Here is a 26,143-nt window from a genome sequence, read left to right on the forward strand (position 1 = left end):
ATTATTTCCTACGATTTTTAGTCCTAGAATTTAAGACCAGAAGGAACCACCAGATCATCTTGTCTGACGTCCTGTATGTCACTGGCCACCAACACCATCCAGCACCACACACTAAACCCAACAGAAATGAGACCAAAGTAAATGAGTCCCACAAGAGACTATACTTTTGTGTGCCACAGGCAGAGAATAGGCGGGACGAAGGTGCCCCAGCGCTAGAGGCCCGCATAATGGCAGGGTAATGATTAAATGAGAGAGACCAGATAATCCTGGCAAGTGACCTATACCCCCACGCTGGAGGGGAAGGCAAAAACTCTCATGGTCACTGCCATTCTGACCTGGGGGAAAATTTCTTCCTGACCCCCTATATGGTGATCTGTTAGACCCTGAGACTGTGAGCAAGAATCAGCCAGCCAAGCATCCGAGAGAGAGAGACTGCTGATGTAATCTCAGAGCCCTGGCTCACCCCACCTAGTGGCCTGTCTCCAGTCATGGCCATCTCTGATGCTTCAGAGAGAGCAGACTTAAAAAACAACAACAAAACCCTCCCAGAATACACTGTGGGGAAGGGAATCCCTTCCTGACCACTGCTGGTGATTGCGAAGCCTTCTCCCCCTTTCCCTCCATCACAAACATAAGAACATAAGAGCGGTCATACTGGGTTATACCAAAGGTCCATCTAGCCCAGTATCCTGTCTTCCAAAAGTGGCCAGTGCCAGGTGCCCCAGAGGGAACAAACAGAACAGGTAATCATCAAGTGATCCATTCCTTGTCGCCCATTCCCAGCTTCTTGCAAACAGAGGCTAGGGACACCATCCCTGCCCATCCTGTCCAATAGCCATTGATAGACCTATCCTCCATGAATTTATCTAGTTCTTTTTTGAACTCTGTTATAGTCTTGGCCTTCACAACATCCTCTGGTAAGGAGTTCCACAGATTGTGCATTGTGCGGAAAAAATACTTCCTTTTGTTTGTTTTAAACTTGCTGCCTATTCATTTCATTGGGTAACCCCTAGTTCTTGTGTTTATGAGAAGTAAATAACACTTTCTCCACACCAGTCATGATTTTCTGGACCTCTGTCGTATTTCCCCCCCTTAGTCATCTCTTTTTCAAGCTGAAAAGTCTCTTTTTAACCTCTCCTCATATGGCAGCCTTTCCATACCCCTAATAATTTTTGTTGCCCTTTTCTGAACCTTTTCCAAGTCCAATACATCTTTTTAGAAATGGGGCAACCACATCTGCATGCAGTATTCAAGATGTGGGCGTACCATGGATTTATATAGTGTAATATTATATTTTCTGTCTTCTTATCTATCGCTTTCTTAATGATTCCCAACATTGTTTGCTTTGACTGCATGCTTTCAGAGAACTATCCACAATGTTCCAAAATCTTTTTCTTGAGTGGTAACAGCTAATTTAGACCTCATCATTTTATATATATAGTTGGGATTGTTTTCCAGTGTGCGATACTTTGCATTTATCAACATTGAATTCAATCTGCCATTTTGTTGCCCAGTCACCCAGTTTTGAGAGATTGCAGTCTGCCTGGGATTTAACTACCTTTAGTTTTGTATCATCTGCAAATTTTGCCACCTCACTGTTTACCCCTTTTTCCAGATCACGTATGAATATGTTAAATAGGACTGGGCCCAGTACAAACCCCTCAGGGACACCACTGAGTTTTCTCTCCATTCTGAAAACTGTTTATTCCTACCCTTTGTTTCCTATCTTTTAACCAGTTACCAATCCATGAGAGAACCTTCCCTCTTACCCCATGACTGTTTACTTTGCTTAAGAGCTTTTGGTGAGGGACCTACATTTATTTTGCCAGAGTTTATGGTCCTTTCTATTTTCCTCATTAGGATTCAACTTCCACTTTTTAAAGAATGCCTTTTTTTCTCTCACTGCTTTTTATTTTGTTTAGCCATGGTGGCTCTTTTTTAGGTTTTCTTACTGTGGGTTAGTTGAGGTATACATTTAAGTTGAACCTCTAATATGGTGTCTTTAAAAAAATTTCCATTTCATAAATTTGTCCAGCTCTCGGGCACGCACGCGTGTGCGTGCTCGCTTGCTCGCTCGCGCTCTCTCTCTCTCTCTCTCAAAGCTAAATAAGTGGTTTGCCCCCACCACTCCTATTAGAGGGCTATTCCAGAACTTCACCCTCTGATGGTTAGAAACCTTCTAATTTCCAGCCTGAATTTCTTCATGGCCAGTTTATATCCATGTGTTCTTGTCCTTCAGTTTCAATAGGTCTTCACCCTTCCTGGTGTTTACTCCCTAATGTGTTTATAGAACAATCATATCTCCTCCCAGTCTTTGTTTTGCTAGACTAAACAAGCTCTTTCAACCTCCTTTCTTAAGATAGGCTGTCATTCTCCTTATGGTAGTAGCTCTTCTCTGCATCTGATCTAGTATAGTTTAATCTTTCTTGAGCATAGGTGATGAGAACTGTACACAGTATTCCAAATGAGGTCCTACTAGTGCCTTGTACAATGGCATTAATATTTCTCTCTCTCTATTGGAAATGCCTCACCTAATACGTCACAGAGTCGTGTTTGTCTTTTTCATGGCCACACCAACTGGTGGCTCAGTCATCCTGTGATCATCCCACGCTCCCAGGTCTCTGTTGCTTGCACCCGATGAGCCCCAGCTTGTAACAGAAATTCTTATTAGACCCTAAATGCATGACTCTGTACTTGGTACTACTGAATTTTATTCCATTTGTCACTCCAGTATTCAAGGTCATCCAGATGTCACTGAACTATTGTGATTTTTCCCTCTGCTTTTGTTTCAGATAAAAGTATGGACTGCAAATCCACAGCAATTTGTGGAGGATGAAGATGATGACACTTTTTCCTATACCGTAAGGATTGCTGCACAGGACTTGTTGCTGGTAAGAAATGTGTTCTGTGTCTAAGGACCCAAATGGTATTGAATTACAACTTGATTGTTACAGAAATTGCTACTGTACCTTACATACAGTTTGTACTGGCTAGTTTGAAGTATAACAGCTGCAAAAAGTGTTTAAAATGCACCTGTAGAAAGAAACAGTGTGACAGTCATTAATTCTTTTACCCAGGCTGTAGCTGCTGATTTCCAGAATGAGAGTGCAACTGCTTTGGCTGCAGCAGCTACAAGACACTTGCAGGAAGCTGAGCAGGCTAAAAACAGTGGTGCTGAGCATTGGTAAGGAGGCAGGCAATGCGAGTTGCAATGATGATGGAATAAGTGGTGGGCTATCTCACAGAATTAGGCACATAATGCAAATGAACTGTAACTTCTTTCTGGTAATGCAACTGGGGTAAAACTAAGGTCTTGTGGGTTTTGTGTGCGAGAAGCAAAAATGTAAAAAAGATCCAACCCATGTAAAGACATCTACAAGTTACATATAGCACTACAACCTATCCTGAAGGACGACCCATCACTCTCACAGATCTTGGGAGACAGACCAGTCCTTGCTTACAGACAGCCCCCCAATCTGAAGCAAATACTCACCAGCAACCACACACCACACAACAGAACCACTAACCCAGGAACCTATCCTTGCAACAAAGCCCGTTGCCAACTCTGTCCACATGTCTATTCAGGGGATACCATCATAGGGCCTAATCACATCAGCCACACTATCAGAGGCTCGTTCACCTGCGCATCTACCAATGTGATATATGCCATCATGTGCCAGCAATGCCCCTCTGCCATGTACATTGGCCAAACTGGACAGTCTCTACGTAAAAGAATAAATGGACACAAATCAGACGTCAAGAATTATAACATTCAAAAACCAGTTGGAGAACACTTCAATCTCTCTGGTCACTCGATCACAGATCTTAGAGTGGCTATACTTCAACAAAAAAGCTTCAAAAACAGACTCCAACGAGAGACTGCTGAATTGGAATTAATTTGCAAACTGGATACAATTAACTTAGGCTTGAATAGAGACTGGGAATGGATGAGTCATTACACAAAGTAAAACTATTTCCCCATGGTATTTCTCCCTCCCACCCCACCCCCCACTGTTCCTCTGATATTCTTGTTAACTGCTGGAATTAGCCTACCTTGCTTGTCACCATGAAAGGTTTTCCTCCTTTTCCCCCCCCTGCTGCTGGTGATGGCTTATCTTAAGTGATCACTCTCCTTACAGTGTGTATGATAAACCCATTGTTTCATGTTCTGTGTGTGTGTGTGTGTGTGTGTATATATATATAAATCTCTCCTCTGTTTTTTCCACCAAATGCATCCGATGAAGTGAGCTGTAGCTCAGGAAAGCTTATGCTCTAATAAATTTGTTAGTCTCTAAGGTGCCACAAGTACTCCTTTTCATATAGCACTAGTGTTCTCTGCTCTCCCTAGAGTAAACTAACAGTTGCCAGCACTTCAGCACTGAAATTGTTCTAATAGTTTTCAATGAAAAGGTTTTTTTCGGTTACAACAATTCCAGATGAGTTATAAAAAAAAAGAAATTTGGGTGGACTTCTTCATTGGTTTCATGCTGCTGAATTCAGGTATCCTCTCTTGTTTCTATTTGTGTGTGGATTTTTCATTATCCCCACATGAATGTGTCCAATTTTAGAATTGTTTCAATGGCCCATATTAGGTGCGGAAAGGGGAAGAAAATCTCCATTGTCCAAGGAAAGGGGAGTGGGGGTGGGGCTTTTGTATCTTTATATGAAAAAGTGTCAGTGATGCGGCCCTTGGGCCAATGTACTAGTCTTCATGTGGCTCTCGTGGTGATTTGAGTTTGGGATCCCTGGTCTAATAGATACCTACTTACTGTCACATAAATATCCTGTGTTGTGTAGATAGTGTTAGCTCAGTGTTGTTTTTTAGTGGATATTAGAAAGGGGCAGTAATCACTCCATAATTAAATTTTCAGCTGAATTTCTCTGGAAAGCCTGATATTGCCCTCTCTGGTTCCCCACCCATCCCCACAGCAAAACAGTGGCTGTCTCCGATAAAGTGAGCTGTAGCTCACGAAAGCTTATGCTCAAAAAAATTTATTAGTCTCTAAGGTGCCATAAGTACTCCTTTTCTTTTAGTGGCTGTCTCAAAATTAGTAAATTAAGCCTGAGTTTGAGGTAGGTTCACCTTAGTCCAGAAAGTCATTGGCTCTGAGCTTAAAGTAAGCCACCAACTAACTACTGAAAGCCTAAATGTCATTATTAAAAAAAAAAAAAGCCAAGAACATCCATAACTATATTTATAAATAAATAAAAAAATTGATGAAGGGAAAGATAGGTTTATATTTTGAGTTATCACATGGAGATGGCTGATAAGTTCCTCACAGAGAATTCTTCTGATTTTTGTTTCATACTAACATAAGAACAAGTTTAGTGTAGGCACTAATGTTGTTTTATTGGATTAATCTTTTAAAGGTGGGTGGGAATGCCCCTGCCCTGCAACCCCCTGGTAGCCTCAGTATCACCATTCCTGCAGACATCCTCAGGTGCTCATTTCTTATGGACTAAAGAGGAAAACCAGAAGAGGGTGTTTGGGTTGTGTGGGCATGGGGTTCAAAAGAGTGGTGCTTGCGTTTGGGAGACGTGGGGGGGGGACCTAAAATGGTTGTGGAAAAGGGGGACAATGGAGTAAGAGAATATGCAGGTGAGAACATGGAGAAAATGAAGAAGAGGTCATAGGCAGTGCAGCAGGATATTCTACCCCTCCTACAGATATTAAGAGGCTTATCAGTGAGCCTTAGGAGAAATAACCTCACTCCCTACAAACCTTCGAAGGCTCATTGGGGTTCCTCATAACCACTCCCAAGGTCCTAGGAGCCTTATTAGGCTTGGTAGATACTAATGAGTGACAACAAAATCAGCCCCAATGTTAACATGCTACGGTAAGGGTTCATGGGGGAGCAAACTGCCTTAGTGAGGCTTGTTGGCAGAGGTGGTTTGGCTGGCCCCTGAACAATACACTAAGGTTTTCAGGAGGTGTGTGCAAAGTCCCACTAGCATTCCTAAGGCTCTTGCAGTTCAGGAGGCTTTTAATGAGTGTCTTTAGGTTAATGGGGAGGGCATGAGCCTTCTATGGCTCACAGTAGGGACTCAATCTTTGTGGGGGTCCCCTGCTATTCTGAGGGTGGGGGAGGCCCAGCAAGTCTCCTGAAGCCAGCAGTGGGTGGTTGGTGTTGTGAAGGCCATTAGAGCTTCATAAGGTTCACTGGGAGTTGATTCACTTGCCCTGTCACATATTAGGATTATTTAAAAAACATAGGCCTGTATTACGCCCAGGAGGGTCTGGTTCTGTTCAATATCTTTATCAGTGATTTAGATAATGACATAGAGAGTGCGCTTATAAAGTTTGTGGACTGCACCAAGCTGGGAGGGGTTGCAAGTGCTTTGGAGGATAGGATTAAAATTCAAAATGATCAGAACAAACTGAAGAAATGGTCTGAGGGAAATGAAATTCAAAAAGGACAAATGCAAAGTACTCCACTAAGGAAGGAACAATCAGTTGTTCTTCGCGTGCTGTCCCCGTGGGTGCTCCAATCCAGGTGATGGTGCATCCCAATGCCATTGATCGGAGATATTTGGTATCAGTGCCTGGTCGGGATGCACATGCTCAGCTGCTGTCTCGTGGCATCATTAGGATCTGCCTGAGTGCGTGTGTCCTGCACTCCCACTCAGTTCCTTCTCAACCATCCTCGGCTGTAGACGGGACTCGGTGCTATCCTCTTCCCTGGTCGCTGAAGGAAATAAGTAACAAGAAATAAAAATAGTTAGCTAGACACATCCCAGTTCTCTCCCTTCCTTTAGAATAGTTCATTAGTTTAAAAAACAAAAACAAAAAAAACCCTTGTCAAGGTTCCTTCCCCACTCTGAACTCTAGGGTACAGATGTGGGGACCTGCATGAAAACCTTCTAAGATTACTTTTACCAGCTTAGGTTAAAACTTCCCCAAGGTACAAACTATTTTACCCTTTGCCCTTGGACTTCCACTGCCACCACCAAACGTTTATTTTTGAGAAAGAGTTGTTTGGAAACGTCTTTCCCCCCAAAATCCTCACCAAAATCCTCATCAAAACCTTGCACCCCCCTGCCTGGGGAAGGCTTGATAAAAATCCTCACCAATTTGCATAGGTGACCACAGACCCAAAACCTTGGATCTTAAGAACAATGAAAAAAACATTCAATTTCTTATAAGAAGAATTTTAATATAAGAAAAGGTAAAAAGAATCACCTCTGTAAAATCAGGATGGTAAATACCTTACAGGGTAATAAGATTCAAAATACAAAGAATCCTCTAGGTAAAACCTTAAGTTACAAGAAAGACACAAAGACAAGAATATTCATTCTATTCAGCACAGTCTAATTTCTCAGCTATTTAAAGAAATCGTAATCTAACGCATATCTAGCTAGATTACTTACTAAATTCTAAGACTCCATTCCTGTTCTGTCCCCAGCAAAAGCATCACACAAACAGACCTTTTGTTTTTCCCTCCCTCCAGCTTTGAAAGTATTTTGTCTCCTCATTGGTCATTGTGGTCAGGTGCCAGCGAGGGTTATCCTAGCTTCTTAACCTTTTACAGGTGAAAGGATTTTTCCTCTGGCCAGGAGGGATTTTAAAGGTGTTTACCCTTCCCTTCATATTTGACAACCCTTTTATCTCATGTTCATCTCCTGTTGAGACTTCCCCCCAGGTAATCGCGCTTCCATCATGCCAGGGTCCCCGGGCATTAAGAAATGTGGGGCTCCTTCAAGGAACCTATGCCGTGGTCTGATGGGTACTCGCTCTGTGTGAAATTCTTCGGTGAGACACAAGTCCCTTCCAAGTGTCTCCACTGTATCAACCTGAAAACCAGGGCTCTTCGTGACAGGGACTTGCGGCTAAAAATGCTCCTGTTGGTGAAAGCTCTGCAGCCGCCTATAGAGACGGGCAGTAAACCCTCATGCTCCCCTGCTAGGTCGAACTGACCGGGAGCGCGGCTTCACCCTCTCAGGCCAAAGAGGCATGAAGTCCAAATGTCTCTGTGCAGTGACCTTCAAAAGGGTAAAGGGTCTCCTGTGAAATCTTTACCCTTGGTGCCGACAGCACCAAGAGCAGGTGCCTCCGACTGCTCTAGCATCTTAGCCATGGCTCACACGGGGCGCAGAAACAGGCATTTGACTTCCCACAGCGGGAAGTTTTCCTCCACCCGATGTTGTGGCCTGCGCAATGGCAAGCTCCAATGACCTTTTTGAACTTCCTGGCCATTCCACCAAAGCTGGGGGTCGCCAGTTCTGGAGGTCAGCATCGGTGGCTTCAGTATCTCACGTGCCTCTTCTACCTTCCTCAGTGCAGGTCCAGTCACCATACCGGAAGACCCGGCACTACACGATCCCCTCTGTGCCGAGGGTCAGTAACAAGTGCTGGTCCCAGATAGAGCCTCGTCCTGATCTTCACCAGACAAGGCAGTGGCTGGAACCTCCCCGCTCCTGCACTAGGGGACAAAAGGGTCCTCCATCAGCTCCTGAGCAGGGTGACCCAGAACCTGGGGATCCAGGTCGAGGAGATTGCTGAAACATTGGATCCCATGGTGAACATTCTGGCACCTTCTGGCTCTTCTCAGGTTGTCCTCCCACTCATAAAAACTAAACAGGAGACCACCAAGACACTGTGGCTGACCCCTACCACTGACAGCAAAGAGAACCTAGAGAAAGTATTTCATTTCCTCTTAGGGATTCAAACATTTTTATACACGACACCACCCGCACCCACTCCCACCCCCCAGTGGACTCCCTAGTAATAACAGTGATGAACAAGCAGGAGCGCCAAGCACACCAGGGCCCATCACCCAGAAACTGTGATGCAAAAAAGCTGGACATCTTTTGGAGAAAAAGTTACTCTACTGGGGGGCTTCACACTCCATCTACGCAGCGGAGGCCTCTTTAAGCTGCAGCCCCGCCTCAATTCTACCACCTGCAGTGTGGGCAGGACTTCTCTAGGAGGCATAATAGAAATAATAGAAGGAGGGCTCAGGGCTCTAGGCAAGTGAAACAGTCCTCAGGTCAAAAGCAGACCTTTGGAAGGTGCGCCCAAGGGCAATGCACCAATCCAAACTCTGGACCCATCCATTCCGACCTTCCCATGCTGACTATCCCATTTCTCCCTGCGTGGGCCTCAATTACATCAGATCTCTGGCTGCTTTGCCCGGTAGAAAGGGGATACTCTCTCCATTTCAGCTCCTCCCTCCCTTCACCTTTCTTCATTGTCCCTCTTCAGGGACCCCTATCATGAGCAGCTTCTCATGTAGGAGGTGCACCTGCTCCTAAGTGTGGGGGCAGTGGAAGAGATCCCTCAGGAGTTGAGGGGCAGGGGATTTTATTCCTGGTATTTCTGAATATCGAAAGCCAAAGGTGGCCTCAGGCCCATCCTAGACCTGTGAGACCTCAACAAGTTCATACAGAAACTGAAGTTTCACATGGTCTCTTTGGTCTCCATTATCCCTTCCCTGGATCCGGGGGACCATTATACCAACCTCGACTTGAAGGAAACTTACTTTCATATTTCAATAACACTGTCCCACAGAAGGTACCTCAGGTTTGTGGTGAACCACAATCACTATCAGTTCAGTCCTTCCTTTTGTCTTGTCAGCGGCACCTCGAGCATTTACCAAGTGCATGGCAGTTGTAGCTGCTTTCTTGTGCAAGCGCCAGGTGCAGGTGTTCCCATACCTTGATGACTGGCTGGTCAAGGGCTGCTCCAAAGTGCAAGTTGAGGCGCATGTGAGTCTCATAAGAGCAACTTTCGAAGACCTGGGCCTTCTATAATGTACAGACGTCAACCCTGTCCCCTGTTCAGTGGATAGAGTTCATAGGTGCAGTGTTGGACTCAACACAGGCAAGAGCATATCTCCCAGATTCTCATTTCCTTACCCCGTGCAACATCATACAAGGTTTCAGGCAGTTCCTTACCACAGCAAGGAATTGCCTAAAGCTCCTTGGCCACATGGCCACTTGTACCTATGTACTACATGTGACACTATGCCCCCATATTATTCATAGAAATATTGTTATATGTTTAGCATATCTAAGATGTATTTTATGCAAAATGGGTCTTGGGAGATATCATTGGAAAGGTTATGATTTCCTGAATATGATTATCCTATTTGTATGCATGTATTATTTTTGTATCTAAAGTTAGGAATATTGACTATATATCTGTATTACAAAAGAGTTTGCACTTGGGGAATGGCCATCAGACAGAATGCAATCAGTCTGAATGGGCCATTAGGAAAAACAGTAGGTCTTTGAACATGGTAACCTCCCACCATCCAGGTAGGGACACACACTAGGACTACCTACCTAGCCAAATAGAAGATTCACAATTTGGTCTTCGCAATATCTCCCATTTCCTACACTCTCGGGGACTACTTCCTGCACTTAAAGCAGCAAGGGCTTTCTATGTTGTCAATAAATGTCCACTTGGCTGCCATTCCCTCCTTCCATCCAGGAGTGGAAGGCTGATCGGTGTTTGCCAATCCGATAGTTGGTTGTTTTCTTAAAGGTCTTGACAGGCTATACCCTGATGTACAACAGCTAATCCCAGCCTGGGGTCTTAACCTGGTTGTTTCCAGACTAATGGGGCCACCCTTTGAACCACTTGCAACATGTTCTCTGTGTTTTCTCTCATATAAAGTGGCATTCCTGTTAGCAATAACTTTTGCCAGGAGGGTGTCTGAGCTTAAGTCCCTAACATCTGAGCCTCCGCACACTGTGTTCTATAAGGACAAGGTTCAGCTTCGGTTGCATCCGGCTTTCCTCCCTAAAGTTGTCTCCCAGTTTCCTGTTAATCAGGATATTTTTCTTCCAGTGTTCTAAGCCAAGTTCTACACAAAGTAGCAGGGAGGAAAAACTTGATTTGTTGGACGTTTGCCTGGCGCTAGCCTTCTATATCAAACGGATAAAGCCATTTCAAAAATCTATTCAGCTATTCATCGCGGTAGAAGACAGAATGGAGAGGCTTCCAGTCTCCTCCCAAAGAATCTCATCATGGATTACTTCCTGTATCCGGGCATGCTACGATCTGGCAAAAATACTTGCCCCTGCGCTGACAGTGCACTCCACAAGGGCATAAGTGTTGTCAGTGATGTTCCTGGGCCAGGTTCCAACCCGAGAAATTTGCAGGGCTGTGACATGGTCCTCAGTCCACACCTTTACCTCGCATTACCCCATTACTCAGCAGGCTAGAGATGATGCAGCCTTTGGCAGAGCAGTGCTGCAATCAGCGAACCTTTGAGCTCCGATCCTGCCTCCAAATTTCGGCTTGGTAATCCCCTAAACGGAATAGATATGAGCAATCACTCAAAGAAAAAAGTTACCTACCTTTTGTAACTCTTCTTCAAGATGTGTTGCTCATGTTCATTCCAATACACACCCACTTACCCCCTGTCAGAACGTGGCTGGCAAGAAGGAACTGAAGTGGCAGCGGGTTGGTGCCATATTCGGTGCCATAGAGGCACAACTCCAGGAGGTGCCTGCATCAACCTAACAGGTACTGCTAGGGGAAAAACCTTCCAGCTGCCATGCACCTGGCACGAGCACACCTAATTGGAATGGACATGAGCAACACATCTGGAAGAACAACAGTTATGAGAGGTAGGTAACCTTTTTTTGCACACATTCAAAATGGGAAATGACGGCTTAGGAAGGAGTACTGCAGAAAGGGATCCTGGGGGTCATAGTGGATCACAACTAAATATGAGTCAATAGTGTAATGCTGTTGCCAAAAAAAAAAAAAAAAAAAAAAAAAAAGAGGTAACATCATTCTGGAATGTATTAGCAGGAGTGTTGTAAGCAAGACACGAGAAGTAATTCTCCCGCTCTGCTCCACACTGATTAGGCCTTAACTGGAGTATTGTGTCCAATTCTGGGCACCACATTTCAGGAATGATGTGGACAAATTGGAAAAAGTCTGGAGAAGAGCAACAAAAATGATTAAAGGTCTAGAAAACATGACCTAAGAGGGAAGATTGGAAAAAAAAATTGGGTTTGTTTAGTCTGGAGAAGAGAAGACTGAGCGGGGACATAAGTTTTCAACTATATAAAAGGTTGTTACAAGGAGGAGGGAGAAAACATATTCTCCTTAACCTCTGAAGATCATACAAGAAGCAATGGGCGTAAATTGCAGCAAGGTTGATTTAGGCTGGACATTAAAGAAAAACATCCTAACTCTCAGGATGGTTTAGCACTGGCATAAATTGCCTACGGAAGTTGTAGAATCTCTGTCATTGAAGATTTTTAAGAGCAGGTTAGACACATGCTTGTCAGGGATGGTCTGTATAATACATAGCCCTGCCATGAGTGCAGGGGATTGGACTAAATGACCACTTGAGATCCCTCTAGTCCTACGATTCTGACCAGGAAGTCAGATGAGATGAACAGGCCTTATAATCTATGAATGAAATTTCTATACTAAAATTTTGTTTAATAATAATTTAGTTGCAAGGATAGCTCTGTAATTTAAGGTTAAAATTCTATACAAAAATTCTGTAGCTAGCAAAAAGGATATAGTTAAGGTTAAACTTAAGACAACTTCCTATCTTAAGCATAATTTATGGCTAATATGTGATCATATGCTATGTCAACAGCAAATCTATTGATGGTTCGATTAGTTTGTTAGCATGTTAGTCCCATATCGGTTTCTTTAAGTTTTGTGATTAGTGTATAGAATTTTTTATAATGGAAAAAATATTCTAGGTAAGAAGTTCAAGATCTAAGTGGGACTATGGTAAAGTGGGTCAGATTTTTGTTTGGAGAGGAGTGAGATGATGGAAGGTGCTTAGGATCAAAAAACCTTGCTGGTACTTTCATCATTTCGTGTGTCTGTGTCTGTGTGTGGTTTTTATATGTATTCAGAATGAATGTGGGAAAACTAACGGTATCTGAATCATTTTGTAGGTGGAAGATACATGAAGCCTGTATGCTGGCACTGGGCTCTGTGAAATCTGTTATTACAGACAGTGTGAAGAATGGTAGAATCCATTTCGATATGCATGGATTCCTGACAAATGTTGTTCTTGCAGATCTCAATCTGTCAGGTATGTCAGCAAAAATTCTTTGAGTAGTGGTAATTGCTGAGCATCTGTTAGCCCAGAACCATTGAAAAGCATTTCTAAGTATAGGTGCTCAGTGTATGTAGAGGAACTGATATGATTGACAAGGTAGAATACTATTGCACAGAAATATTTGGGGGAAACTACACAGGTAGAGGGGCATTGTATTTGCATGCCCTGCCACATTTCACACACAATGTAAACTTGCTTAATCTAAGCCAGTCTACTTTCAGTTGAAATTTCTTGTGTAAGTGGATGGCTCTGAACTTGTAGGGTCCTCTGAGGGTGGAAGGGATACTATCTTGGGGAGCTCAACAGGAGTTAGAAAAGTCAGTAGCATCCTTTGAATACTTTAATTTAAAACCAGATGTTACAGCACTCCTGGGATTATTTTAATCTGTTTTGGTCTCCGTTCAAACTAATAATAATAATAATAGCTGATCATGTATTATGCAGGGATCTGCTCACTTTCCCATCTTAACTTTCCCAGGGAGGCGTAAAGAATTGTTAAAATGGACTACCAATAATTCAAGTTTAAGAAAACAGGTCAATCTGTAATTTTGACCTACTTCGTTTGAAGTGTGTGTTGTGTTAAATATGCCAGGCTCTTATTGGAGAAGTGAGCGGTTTGAGAGACTAGATAAGCAATAGTGTTGATTTCACTGTGACGGGGTGTACCAACCCCACATTGGGTCAGTGGGATGGATCAATTACTGTGGGCCCAGAAGGCCATGCCCCCTTTCCCCTGCTGTGCATGCTCCAGATGGAAGAGCCAGATAAAAGGAGGCAGCCCAGCTCAGTCGGGGCTGACTGTGGAGGAGAAAGGACATGTACTGCAGGTTCCTGCAGAGGTGCCGGAGGACCCGAATTGTGCTGCAGGTGACTTACTGACTGTGGAGACAGACGGAGAAGCCAAGCTGCTGCCACCTGAGGAGGTGCCCAGGACGCAACTTGTGTTAGGAAGTGACCCCGGGAAGGTAGTAGAAGCCGATGCCTGAACACCTAGGTGGGAGTTCTCCGGCTTCATAGGGACCTCGGTCAGAACCCAGTGGAGAGGGCAGGGCCGGGTTTCCCTACTACCCCCATAGGCCACCAGGCGTGACTGCTTGTCTGCTCGTCTGCTCTACATCCCAGCCCAGAAGCGTAGGGGTTATAGACTGGTTGTTTTGCCCGGCCCAGGGGCCATAGACTGATTGCTGTTTTGTTCTGCCCAGGCGGCCGATTCCCCCAATTGCTACTACTTGCCCCAGCCAGGAGGCTTAGGGGCCATAGACAGTTTGTTCATTGGTTTTGCCCCACCAGTGGCTACAGACTGATCATAGTTCTGTCTTGTCGAAGGGGGCCAGGACTCCAGTTCTGGGTGTCAGTCCCAGCCTGGAGGCTCAGGGGTCACAGACTATTTGTTTACGTGGTTCTGCCAGGGGACCAGAGCCCACCTTGCTGCAACTCCCTGTATTAGCAGGAAAACCTGACAACAGTGTGATGGGGTGTACCAACCCTGCACTGGGCCAATGGGGGTGGCACAGCTCAGCACCCAGAGCCCCCATCTCATTCACATTTAAGTTTTCTCTGCACTGAAGCAATTTACTGAAACAGTATTACCAGTTCTGGCTCTGGTTTTTCAGGGTGGGGAGCCATTTTTGCTGTTGTCAGTTAGTTCTGGGTGTAGACATGACTTTAGATGCCCAGAGTAGTGGATGGAGACACTCTTAGTTAGGACTTTCTGCTTTCGAGTTCAATTTGGTTTAATTCAGCAACAAAGTCTGAAACTCCCTCCCAGCTACTGTAGTGTTTCTAACAGGTTTTTATCCTGGTTTCTTTTCCAGAAATGTTTCTTTGCCTATCAGTTTTTCCCTTTTTTGACAAATATTGGATTTTGCTGTTTTCTAACAAAACAATACAATTCATGCTCTTTACATCCCTCTTTAATCAACTTGACTCTGCGGAGATCCTATCTACTTCCAGGGCTACTGCAGGAAGGGAAGCAGTTGTGATCCAGGTGTTACCCAGGGTCTTAAGAACCCACCGCAGTGGTAACTTAACTATTTTATTCCCGCCATTGCCTGGAATGAATCGATGGGAACAAAGCAATTCTGTCTGACAAAAGATTAATGCAAGTCAGCGTGCTCTATCTAAAACTGCAGTTTATTAGATTTAAGCACATGCAGACATAAGCAATATTTTCCTAAAATCTGGAATAGTATTGAGTTATTAACAGTGGATTTGCAGTGGCCAGTTGCTCACCTGCTGGTGAGAAAAGGTGTCAGAAAAAAGGTCCCTCAAGATGGCTTCGGAGGATTGCTCCAAAATACACTGTATTAGGTAGTCTTTTATAACAAACTTCTGCAAAATACATAGGTCATAATGACCCCTACTAAATCATCACTTTTCCTAACTTTCAATAAACTACTTATCAACAAACATTCCTAACAATCTTAATTATAATACTTCTATATCAGAGGTGCTCAAATTCAAGATTCTTGTCACCCAAGATTTTCAGTCTGTTGACTTTTTTCTTCCCCTCCTCCCATTCTGATTAGCAGAAACTGACACCTACTTTTGACTTTGCCTCTAAAATCCTGCTTTCAAATTAACCCTATACTATATGGTGTTCTATTTTAATAATTCATGGTGGCTGAATGCACATAATATGGTTGCAATTAGCTTGATCACATTCTGGGTGGGGTACACACACTCCTCAAATCTGGGGCAACACAGAAAGGGAGAATTCCTGGTCTTTGTGGGCCTCCAATAACTCTAGACTCCCTGAGGTGCATTCTTTAAGTATTTTTTAGGGAAATTTTGCTTTTCAAATAGTCTGATTCAGAACATCAGTCACACTGGGAAGGGAAACTTGTGTGGGGCTGTGGTTAGGAAGAATTCTTCCCTTCCATGCAGGTCACATTTTAAGTGTGCTGCTCTTCTGAAAAGTGACTTTTCCCTTTTTACCCTGCTGATCTGTTCCCTGTGAGCATTCAGAGTTTGATCTACTGACTTTATGCTCCTGGTTAGCATGAAGCAACCTGCTTTATTTACAGACTAGTTGCAGTGCACAAGGCCCTTTGGCCTCAAGCTTTCCCTCTTCATTCCTTAATATCCAAGGTTATAGAGAGGTCTATGATTCCATGTCCCTGTCGTCTTTGCTGCCTCCAAGTGTCTAACCATCTTATTGTCTTGACTGCTATAGAATCTTTTTTACCATATTTCACAAGTTAGCAATTAAGAAAATACAAACAAAAAATCCAGACAAAAACCTTGGGATGACCTGCAGTTTTTAAATTGTGTTGAGTTTTGCTGGCAAGTGCAGCAGGAGACCCAGAGCTACAGGCTCTTTCCCTCTGATCCTTGACACATGGCTTCCACAGGACATTGCCTGTGTCACCCGCCATCATTAAGATCGGTTTGATGAGAATGATGCTGAGATTCAGGGCCTTGCTATATATGGTCCTCACTTCCCAAAAGGTTCACCAGTTCCTAATAAACTTAAACCTCTCCTCCTTGCACCATTGTCTTATCCACACATTGAGTCCCTGCCTTTCTGGCACTGTGTGTAGAACTGGAAGCATTTCAGAGAATTCTATCATGGAGGTCCTTTAATCTCCTATCTAGCAGCCTAAATTTGCCTTCAGGACCTTTCCCCTAGCTTTCCTTCTGTCATTAGTACTTGCATATATCATGACCACCGTTCCTCCTTAGCACTCTGCACATAAGTCTGTCTAGATGTCTCCTGAGCTCTGCAACCTTCATGCCCAGCTGGCAATTTGCTATGTGGTTCTTTCAATCATCAGGTGCTTGGGGAGTCTGCTCAGATGCATGTCCACTATTCTTTGATAAAGTGGCTAGCTAATTAATGAGCTTGCCTTGTTCAAGAGAATATCTTGAGCAGTGAAAGATAATACCTCACTGGGCTTCAAGGCCAGGGGAAATTGTCTGGAGTCTCCCTGGGTATAATTCATGAGTGGCTTAGAGACCATTCATGCAACTCAGCTGGGTATCTCTCTCCACCTGTTGATGGATGAGTGATCACAGCAACCTGATAGCTGGAGGAATTTGCTTCTTGTCATTAGCATAGCATTGTGAGAGACAGCCTAAGGCCTGGGCTACACTGTGGGGGGTGCGGGTTTCAAACTAAGATATGGAACTTTATCTTAGTTAGACTTACCTGGCCGTTCTCATGGCGACGAGTCGACTGCGGCGGCTCCCCTGTCAACTCCGCTTACTCCTCCTGCCAAGGTGCAGTACAGGCTTTGATTCGGGGATTGATTTATCGCGTCTAGGTGAGACATGATAAATCGATCCCCGATAGGTTGATCACTACCCTCCTATCCGGCAGGTGGTGAAGCCATACCCTTAGATGAAGAGTTTAAGGGGAGTCAGCGGTCCCACAGTCTAGGTTGTACCCCAGTGGTACATTACACCCCCATTAATACTAGCCCATGTGTGTAAACTAATCTTGTTACCAGCTTGCAGAATGACTCATCCGCTTCCTCTTCCTGATTTGGTGTCTATAATAGACCCCCACCCTAACATCACTACTGTTCTTTTCCCTTTCTAGCCTCACTCAGAGACTGTCAGTAGGTCTGTTGCTCACTTCCCCTTGGACCAAGTGTACACATTCCTGACCTATATTTCTAATAATAGAATCCCCCATTAGAATTACCTTGCTCTTTCTAGTAACTGGAGTTTCTTCCCCCGGGAGGGTATCCTCAGTGCGAGAGGCTACAATGACATCATCTGGAAGGAGGGTTCCAACTATGGGATTGTTTTCTTCCACTCCAGCTTGATGATCTCCTTCCTTGAAACTTTCATTATCCTTAACAGCTGTCGGACTGGGGATGGGACCGCTCTATTCTGTCTCTGAAAGTCTCCTCTACGTACGTCTGTCTCCCTCATAAATATAATAAACTTGATAGCTTCCACTCTGCTGTTTGGTTTTCTACTTGCATTAGTTTTATCCTTGCAGTTGTAGCAGGGTGTGTGTGTTTGTATTTTATTCGCCTAGTCCATCCACGAGCCAGAGCTTCCTTCCTCCAGCACTGACGATACTACTGATAGGAACATATCCCACAGTATGAATATTTTCGTGATAATCCTCATTTATGTCAGAGCTTCATCTAGAATGTAGTGACTGCCAACCCATCAGCATTTAGTCCTCCCCAAACCTGCTAACTCAAGAGACTGGTTGGATTAGACATCTCAACCTAAATTCCCTCAGAGCCCTGAGCCCCCTCCCACACCCTGAACTCCTTGGCCTCACCCCTGCCACACATCACCTCCATATTGGTGCACATAACAAAATTAATTCCACACATGGATGTAATAAATTAGAGGAAACATTGATCCCAACCTGGACTCTCTTCATCTCACAACTTGGTATTTAAATGGCCAGCAAGTCTACAGCATTTGTGATTGGAGGCCATTCAAAATATTCTTAATGACAGCAGGAAAGATTCTACCAGAAAATGTTTTCGGGCCAAATGGAGGTTTTTCTGTACCTGGGCAGAACAGAACCAGTTATCAGGGCTAGTAGATATTTCTGTAATTTTAGACTACCTCCTCACACTCAAGATATCAGGTCTTTCTATTAGCTCACTTCAGGTCCACCTAGAAGCAATCAGTGCATTCTACCTCCAGTAGTATTCTGTTTTTACTTTCTCTGTCACAAACACATTCCTAAACTGTCTGACGAGGTCTCCCCACCAGTAGTGAAGCCAGCGCTGAAGTGGGATCTCAATATCATACTTTCACCACTTTCCAGGCCACCTTTCGAATTGTTGGCCACAGTTCAATGTCCCAGCTTTCTATGACCGTCACCTTCCTGGTTACTGTTATGAAGGCCTTGGAGGGTGGTGGGTGAACTGGGGGCCCTCATGGCTGACGCACCATACGTTACATTTCATAAGAGAAGATATCCTTTGCCTCCACCTGAAATTCATCTGAAGGTAATTTCCAAGTTCCACATAAACCAATCAATTTTCTTACTGGTATTTTTCAGGAAGCCTCTTCCCTTCAGTACGGGGAGGGGACTTCATAGAACCATAGGGTTGGAAAAGACTGCAAGGGTTCTCTAGTCTAATCTGCTGCCAAGGTGCAGGGTTTGTTGTGTCTAAATCATCCAAGACAGATGGCTATTCAGCCTCTTTTTGAAAACCTGCAGTAAAGGAGATTCCATGACTTCCCTAGGCAGTTTGTTCCATTATCCTATTGCTCTTACAGTTAAGGAGATTTAATCTATATCTGCTATGCTGTAGTTTGAATCTATTGCCTCTTGTCCTCTGTGGCAAGAGGGAACAATTTTTCTCCATTTTTTTTATGGCAGCCTTTCAGGTATTTGAAGACCATTATCATATCCCCCTTCAATCTCCTCTTTTCCAGATTAAACATACCCATTTCCTTCAGCCTTTGCTCATATGGCTTGCGTTCTGTCCCTTTGATCCTCTTTGTTGCTCTCCTCTGGATCCTTTCCAGTTTCTCTACATGTTTTCTTTACGTTGGTTACCAAAATTGGACGCAGTCCTCCAGCTGAGGCCTAACCAGCGCTGAGTAGAGTGGTACTATCCTCTCCTGTGACTTGCATGCTATGCCTCTGTTAATGCAATCTAAAATTACATTTGCTTTTTTTTAAACAGCATTGCATTGTTGATTCATGTTGAGGTTGTGATCCACCAAAACTCTCAGATCCTTCTCAGCAGTGCTTCTGTCAAGCCAGTTTTCCTCCATTCTGTATTTGTGCATTTGTTTTTTCTTCCCTAAGTTAGGACCGTACATTTTGTCTTTTTTGAATTTCATTTTGTTGTCTGGTTTCAGAGTAGCAGCTGTGTTAGTCTGTATTCGCAAAAAGAAAAGGAGTACTTGTGGCACATTAGAGACTAACAAATTTATTAGAGCATAAGCTTTCGTGAGCTTTTTGTTCCGATGAAGTGAGCTGTAGCTCACGAAAGCTTATGCTCTAATAAATTTGTTAGTCTCTAAGGTGCCACAAGTACTCCTTTTCATTTTGTCTGTAGCCCAGTTCTCCAGTATATCAAGAGATCCCTTTTGAATTTTAGTTCTATCCTTCAAAGTGTTTGCAAACCACCCACCCCCATCCCCGCTTTGTCATCTGCAGATTTGATCAGTATGCTCTCTATTCCTATATCCACATCATTAATAAAGATATTAAACAACACCAGACCCAGAAAGATCCCTGTGGAACCCCACTTGAGACCTACTTCCATTCTTTGTGTGCAGTTGTTTAACCAATTACGTATCCATGTAATAATAGTTCAACCAAGCCCACATTTCTGCATCTTATTTATGAGACTGTCATGTGGGACTGTGTCAAAAGAATTGCTAAAGTCCAGGTATATTATGTTTCCCTGCATTTCCCCCTATCCAGTTACTTTGTCAAAGAAGGAAATGAAGCTAATTTGGCATGATTCCTTGCTGGCTGCTAGTGATCACCCCTTCATCCTCCAGATATTTGCAAATTTAATGTTTTATAAATTGCTCTAGTAGCTTCCTAGATACTGAAGTCAGGCTGACTGGCCTATAGTTCCCTGGCTCTTCCTTTACCCCTTTTTAAAGATGGACACCATGTTAGCCCTTCTTCGGTCTTCCAGGACCTCTCCTGTCATCCATTAGTTGGCAAATATTGCCAGTGGCTCCAAAATTTCTTCAGCTAATTTCTTCAGTACCTTCATGGTGAATAGCATTAGGCCCCACTGATTTGAATTCATTCAAATTGGTCAGAAGATCTGATGTGTTCTTTACTTATCCCAATCTGCATCTCTTCCCTTTTATTGTCTGTGATGTCTTTGCTAGTCATACGGTTGAAATCTGCCCTTTTGAAGTCCAGTGGCCTTGTTTTGCTGTTCTCATGTCCACCTTTCCTTAGGCTCTTGAATTCTATTGGATCATGACCACTTCTTCCCAAGTTCCCGACCACCTTTGAGTTCACAACTAATTCATCCCTGTTGGTCAAAACGAGATCCAAAATGGATGATCCCCCTTGTTGTTTCCTCAACTTTCTGAATCATAGAATATCAGGGTTGGACGGGACCTCAGGAGGTCATCTAGTCCAACCCCTGCTCAAAGCAGGACCAATCCCCAACTAAATCATCCCAGACAGGGCTTTGTCAAGCCTGACCTTAAAAATTTCTAAGGATGGCAATTCCACCACCTCCCTAGGTAACACATTCCAGTGCTTCACCACCCTCCTAGTGAAAAAGTTTTTCCTAATATCCAACCTAAACCTCCCCCACTGCAACTTGAGACCATTACTCCTCGTTCTGTCATCTGCTACCACTGAGAACAGTCTAGATCCATCCTCTTTGGAACCTCCCTTCAGGTAGTTGAAAGAAGCTATCAAATCCCCCCTCACTCTTCTCTTCTGCAGACTAAACAATCCCAGTTCCCTCAGCCTCTCCTCATAAGTCGTGTGTTCCAGTCCCCTAATCATTTTTGTTGCCCTCCACTGGACGTTTTCCAAGGTTTTCACATCCTTCTTGTAGTGTGGGGCCCAAAACTGGACACATTACTCCAGATGAGGCCTCGCCAATGTCGAATAGAGGGGAACGATCACATTCCTCGATCTGCTGGCAATGCCCCTACTTGTACATCCCAAAATGCCATTGGCCTTCTTGGCAACAGGGGCACCCTGTTGACTCGTATCCAGCTTCTCGTCCACTGTAACCCCAAGGTCCTTTTCTGCAGAACTGCTGCCTAGCCATTCGGTCCCTAGTCTGTAGCAGTGCATGTTCTTCTTCCGTCCTAAGTGCAGGACTCTGCACTTGCCCTTGTTAAACCTCATCAGATTTCTTTTGGCCCAATCCTCTAAATTTGTCTAGGTCCCTCTGTATCCTATCCCTACCCTCCAGCGTATCAGAAAGTTGTACCCTATACATGCTAACAACATTGCAGGACATATTATGTTTTGTTGTATTAGTCTTCCAACAGATATCAGGGAAGTGATATAAGATGTCAGACAAGCATTGGTGTTCCATCTGCAGAAAACTAAACCTATCAGAAAATCACCTAAGCTGTTTGTTGCTGTAGCAGAACGAGCACAGGGACAAGCAATATCTGCTCAGAAACTCTCTAAGTGGATATATGTCTGTATCCTCCTTTGCTCTCAGTTGGTGCGTCTCCCTCCTCCAGACAGGGAGAGGGCCTGTTTCACTAGAGCGCAGGCAACTTCAGTAGCATCTCTTTGAAAAGTGCATATGATGTAAGACAGTAATCTGGAGTTCATCCACACTTTCACGAAGCATTATGCTTTGGACCAAGCCTCTTCTGCCAATACAGCCTTTAGAATCACAGCATTACAGTCTTCTGTAGCACCTGCATCCGCGCGCACATCTCCTATTTGAGTACAGTTTGCCAGTCACCCTTGCATGGAATATGCTTAAGTACCAGAACTCGAAGAAATGGAGGTTACTTTCCTGTAATTGGAGGTTCTTCAAGATGTGTGGTCCCTGTTTGTATTCCACCACCCACCCTCCTTCTCCTCTGCATTGCATAATGATTAGATTTGCAGTAGAGAAGGAACTGGAGAGGTTGTTGGACCTCACTTCTCCTTGTACCTTTGATGCTAAGCACAGAGGTGTGAACCAATCAACACTACTCTTAATATGTTCTAGTCTCAGGTGCATGAAGCATATGCATACCCACATGTATAATACAGATAGGGATCTAGTTACAGGTGTGTAATCTCTGTTTCTTCCTATTCTGTCATGCAGGCTGGATTCAGTCCACAGGGAAGACATTTGGTGGTCCTGCTTGTAAGCCTTCTTTATCATATAAAGAAACTTTCTCTATTAGTATATCAAACAAATATTGCATTTTTTGAGATGGCAGGGTTTTGTTGGGGGGGAATAGCAATAGTTTTAGATTTCTTAAAATTCACATTTATTCTGTCTTCTTTCAGTGTCTCCTTTTCTGCTTGGTCGTGCCCTTTTGGCTGCCAGTCGCTTCACAGTTGCTATGTCTTCAGAATTAATCCAGCAATTTCTGCAGGCCACAGTCAGTGGTCTACATGAGACTCAACCTCCTTCAGTCCGGATCTCTGCAGTCAGAGCTATCTGGGGGTAAGTCGATCATGCATTATGATGGGTCTTACTGGATTCTGAACTAATGGAAGAGGAAAGGAATCATTTGAGGATGGAAGAGCTTGACACAGTTGGTGGTAAAACAGAAAAGTTGATGCATGTTCCAGAGAAGCACACTTCTCTGCATGTCGCTGATAACAGATCTTGTATATGAACGACTTACAGATCAGTCATCAGATAATTGAAGTAAATCTCACTATTTTTAGTAAACGTTTGAGACTGAATTTTAACTGAACATAAGTTACGATTTCATGGAGTCTGTAGAATTCCATTCCATCAAAAAACACAACTGTAGTTTTTTTGATCTGCCAGCCTGCAAATTTGGGACTGTATGTGTCTGGAACCCAGGATAAACCTGGGGTTAATATAACGTTTCCTCAAGGTGGAATTTCACTGTTCCTCTTCAAGTGATTGCTCATGTCTATTCTGTGTTAGGTGTGTGTGTGCTCACCACATGCACTGGTGCTGGAAGTTTCTCCCTCAGTGGTATCTGTAGGGGTCTGGCTCTGGTGCACTCTGGAGTGGTGTGCATATGAGCGAGTATAAGGGGTGCTGCCAATCTCCTCCATTTCTCAGTTCCTTATCGCCAGTGACGATACTGGAAGGTCTCCTTGCTTCAGAAAGTGCTTACCCAGTGTTTTTTTTCTCTTTACTGTTGTAAATAGAGATAAGTAGTGTTTTTGTTCTTAACGACTAGCGAATTAGAATTGTAGATAAGTTACATAGTCCCCTTTGGGACTTAGCCCAGAGATGGGACATACTCCGGTCCCCGGGCTTCAAGCCTTGTGATCACTGTAGAAAGTCCATGCTGATCAGCGACCCTCATAAAAGTTGCTTGAAATGTTTGGGAGAAGCCCATATTAGCGATAAGTGTCGCGTTTGTAAGAGCTTCTAGCCCAGGACAAAAAATGAGCTGGACATAAGGCTGAGAGCACGCCTCATGGAGTTGGACCTCGCGCTGGTCTCTGAACCGGCAAAATCTGATTTTCCACCGAGTACGGTGGCATCAGTGTGAAGTGCACCTCTGGCGCAGGTCCCAGTCCCCAGAACTGGCTAAGAAGCAGAGGAAGTATGCTGGGCGAGGACGTTCCCCAACATCCTGTGTGGGGAAAGGGAAAGTCCGGAGATGAGCATAGGCCCTTGCGGGGGGGCACAAGTCTCCAGAGACCAGCCAGGCACCTGTGTTGCCAGTTAGGCCCTCCAAGAGACCCACCAGCCACCCGAGATAATGGCAGAGGTCCCCAGCACCTGGAAGTCCCGTCCATGCTGGAGGCCTTCCAGGCTGCAAAAGATGACATATCTTTTCTGGTGCCACCAATGCCCCACCAAGATGTAATCATTTCCAGGGGGAAGCTGGCACTGGGACCTGTGCCACAGTCTCCATCTGTGCAGTAATGCTCCCCGGCACCATGGCGGTCAACGTCAAAGTGACAATCCCCAGGGACGTGCTTTCAACCTGCCCATAACTGACCAAAGTTCCCAACGCTATTCGCGGGACTTTCGGCACCGGTCCCCCATGGGATGGCATTGCTCTCCTGATGGCCGATGCATGGCCACAGCGCACCACCGATCCCCAGAATGGCATGGGTCACCAGAAGAGAGATGTCTCTCCTCAGGGCGAGGGACCCCATCTTGGCCAGTGCGAGGCCCATCCCCGGCACTGAGGCACAGATAGTTGAAATTGCGACATGGGTCGAGGTAGCGCTCCTTGCCATCCTGTTCTTGGTCACTGAACTCACTACACTGATCTCAGAGCTCTAGGTATGGATCACCAGGTTACCGTCGCTGATCTGCTGAGCTCAGTCACTGGACCCCAAGCAGACAGTTACAGGACCTGGATCCCCAGCACTGGTCCCCCGCTGTAGAGGTCAGGTTAACTGGCCACGAAGAGGACTTCAAGGCCACATCGGTACCACAGTGGTCTCCAATGCAAAACTTTTCCTCCTACGGCTCAGAGTAGGAGGAAGTAGTGGACCTCTTGGGCCAGGTGCGCCCAGCCAAATGTGGGGGGCCCCCCAGGGCCATGATTTGGTGTATGGCTCACCTCATGGCTGTTTTGGAATCCATGGGGGGTTCTCCAGGTGCCAGAGACCCTCATACAGCTCTCTGTGTCAGGAGTGTCAGAGAGGTCGGTGACAATGTCCCACACGCCCCCAGTTCTGACAAAGGGTCCAAGCAAGGTACCCAGGAACAGCCTTCCCCCCTACCGGCCTCAATGGAGGCCATGCAAGTGGGGGAAGTAGGACCAACCCCTCCTCCCACCCTTAGAATCATAGAATATTAGGGTTGGAAGAGACCTCAGGAGGTCATCTAGTCCAATCCCCTGCTCAAAGCAGGACCATCACCAACTAAATGAGAGGAGGCCATCCTGAGCCTGAGAAGGAGCCAGAATTTATCAATGTTCATTGCCAAAGAGCCACAGTAATATGTCGTCAGCCCCCCATCCACTCCCGCCTCCTGCCCACCGGGAACCCCGCTGATCAGCACCTCCCTGTCCCTCCCCGCACTTCCCAATCAGCTGTTTCATGGCATGCAGGAGGTTCGGAGGGGGAAGAGCGAGGGCACAGCAGGCTCAGGGGAGGGGGTGGGAAGGGGTGAAGTGGGGGCAGGGCCTGTGGCAGAGCCAGAGGTTGAGCAGTGAGCACCCCCGGCACATTGGAAAGTTGGCACCTGTAGCTTCAGCCCCGGAGTCGGTACCTATAGAAGGAGCCACAAATTTACTTCTGAAGAGCTGCATGTGGCTCTGGAGCCACAGGTTGGCCAAACTGGAACTAAATCATCCCAGCCAAGGTTTGTGAAACTGGCTTTAAAAACCTCTGAGGATGGAGATTCCACCACCTCCCTAGGTAACCCATTTCAGTGCTTCACCACCCTCCTAGTGAAATAGTGTTCCCTAATATCCAACCTAGACTTCCCCCACTGCAACTTGAGACCATTGCTTCTTGTTCTGTTATCTGCCACCACTGAGAACTGCCTAGCTCCATCCTCTTTGGAACCCCCTCTTCAGGTTTGAAGGCTGCT

At 44.9% G+C, this 26,143-nt stretch overlaps 1 protein-coding gene across 8 annotated transcripts in view; it reads left to right on the plus strand.

Moving 5' to 3' along the window:
- IPO9 (importin 9) overlaps positions 1–26,143 on the plus strand; it is a 167,120-nt gene that overhangs the window by 89,290 nt on the left and 51,687 nt on the right. For 6 of the 8 annotated variants that reach the window (XR_005289802.2, XM_038379586.2, XM_043500709.1 and 3 more), the window contains 5 exons: positions 2,793–2,891; positions 3,078–3,184; positions 12,880–13,019; positions 22,754–22,795; positions 22,942–23,101. Coding sequence is in view for 7 of the 8 variants with exons in the window: in XM_038379586.2 (XP_038235514.1) it covers positions 2,793–2,891; positions 3,078–3,184; positions 12,880–13,019; positions 22,754–22,795; positions 22,942–23,101 (548 nt within the window). In the remaining variant the exon portion in view is untranslated. The remainder of the gene's footprint in view (positions 1–2,792; positions 2,892–3,077; positions 3,185–12,879; positions 13,020–22,753; positions 22,796–22,941; positions 23,102–26,143) is intronic. The other 2 variants (XM_038379590.2, XM_043500711.1) reach the window with 1 other exon arrangement.

The sequence above is a fragment of the Dermochelys coriacea genome, chromosome 21, assembly GCF_009764565.3.
Source record: "Dermochelys coriacea isolate rDerCor1 chromosome 21, rDerCor1.pri.v4, whole genome shotgun sequence".
NCBI classification, from domain to species: domain Eukaryota; kingdom Metazoa; phylum Chordata; order Testudines; family Dermochelyidae; genus Dermochelys; species Dermochelys coriacea.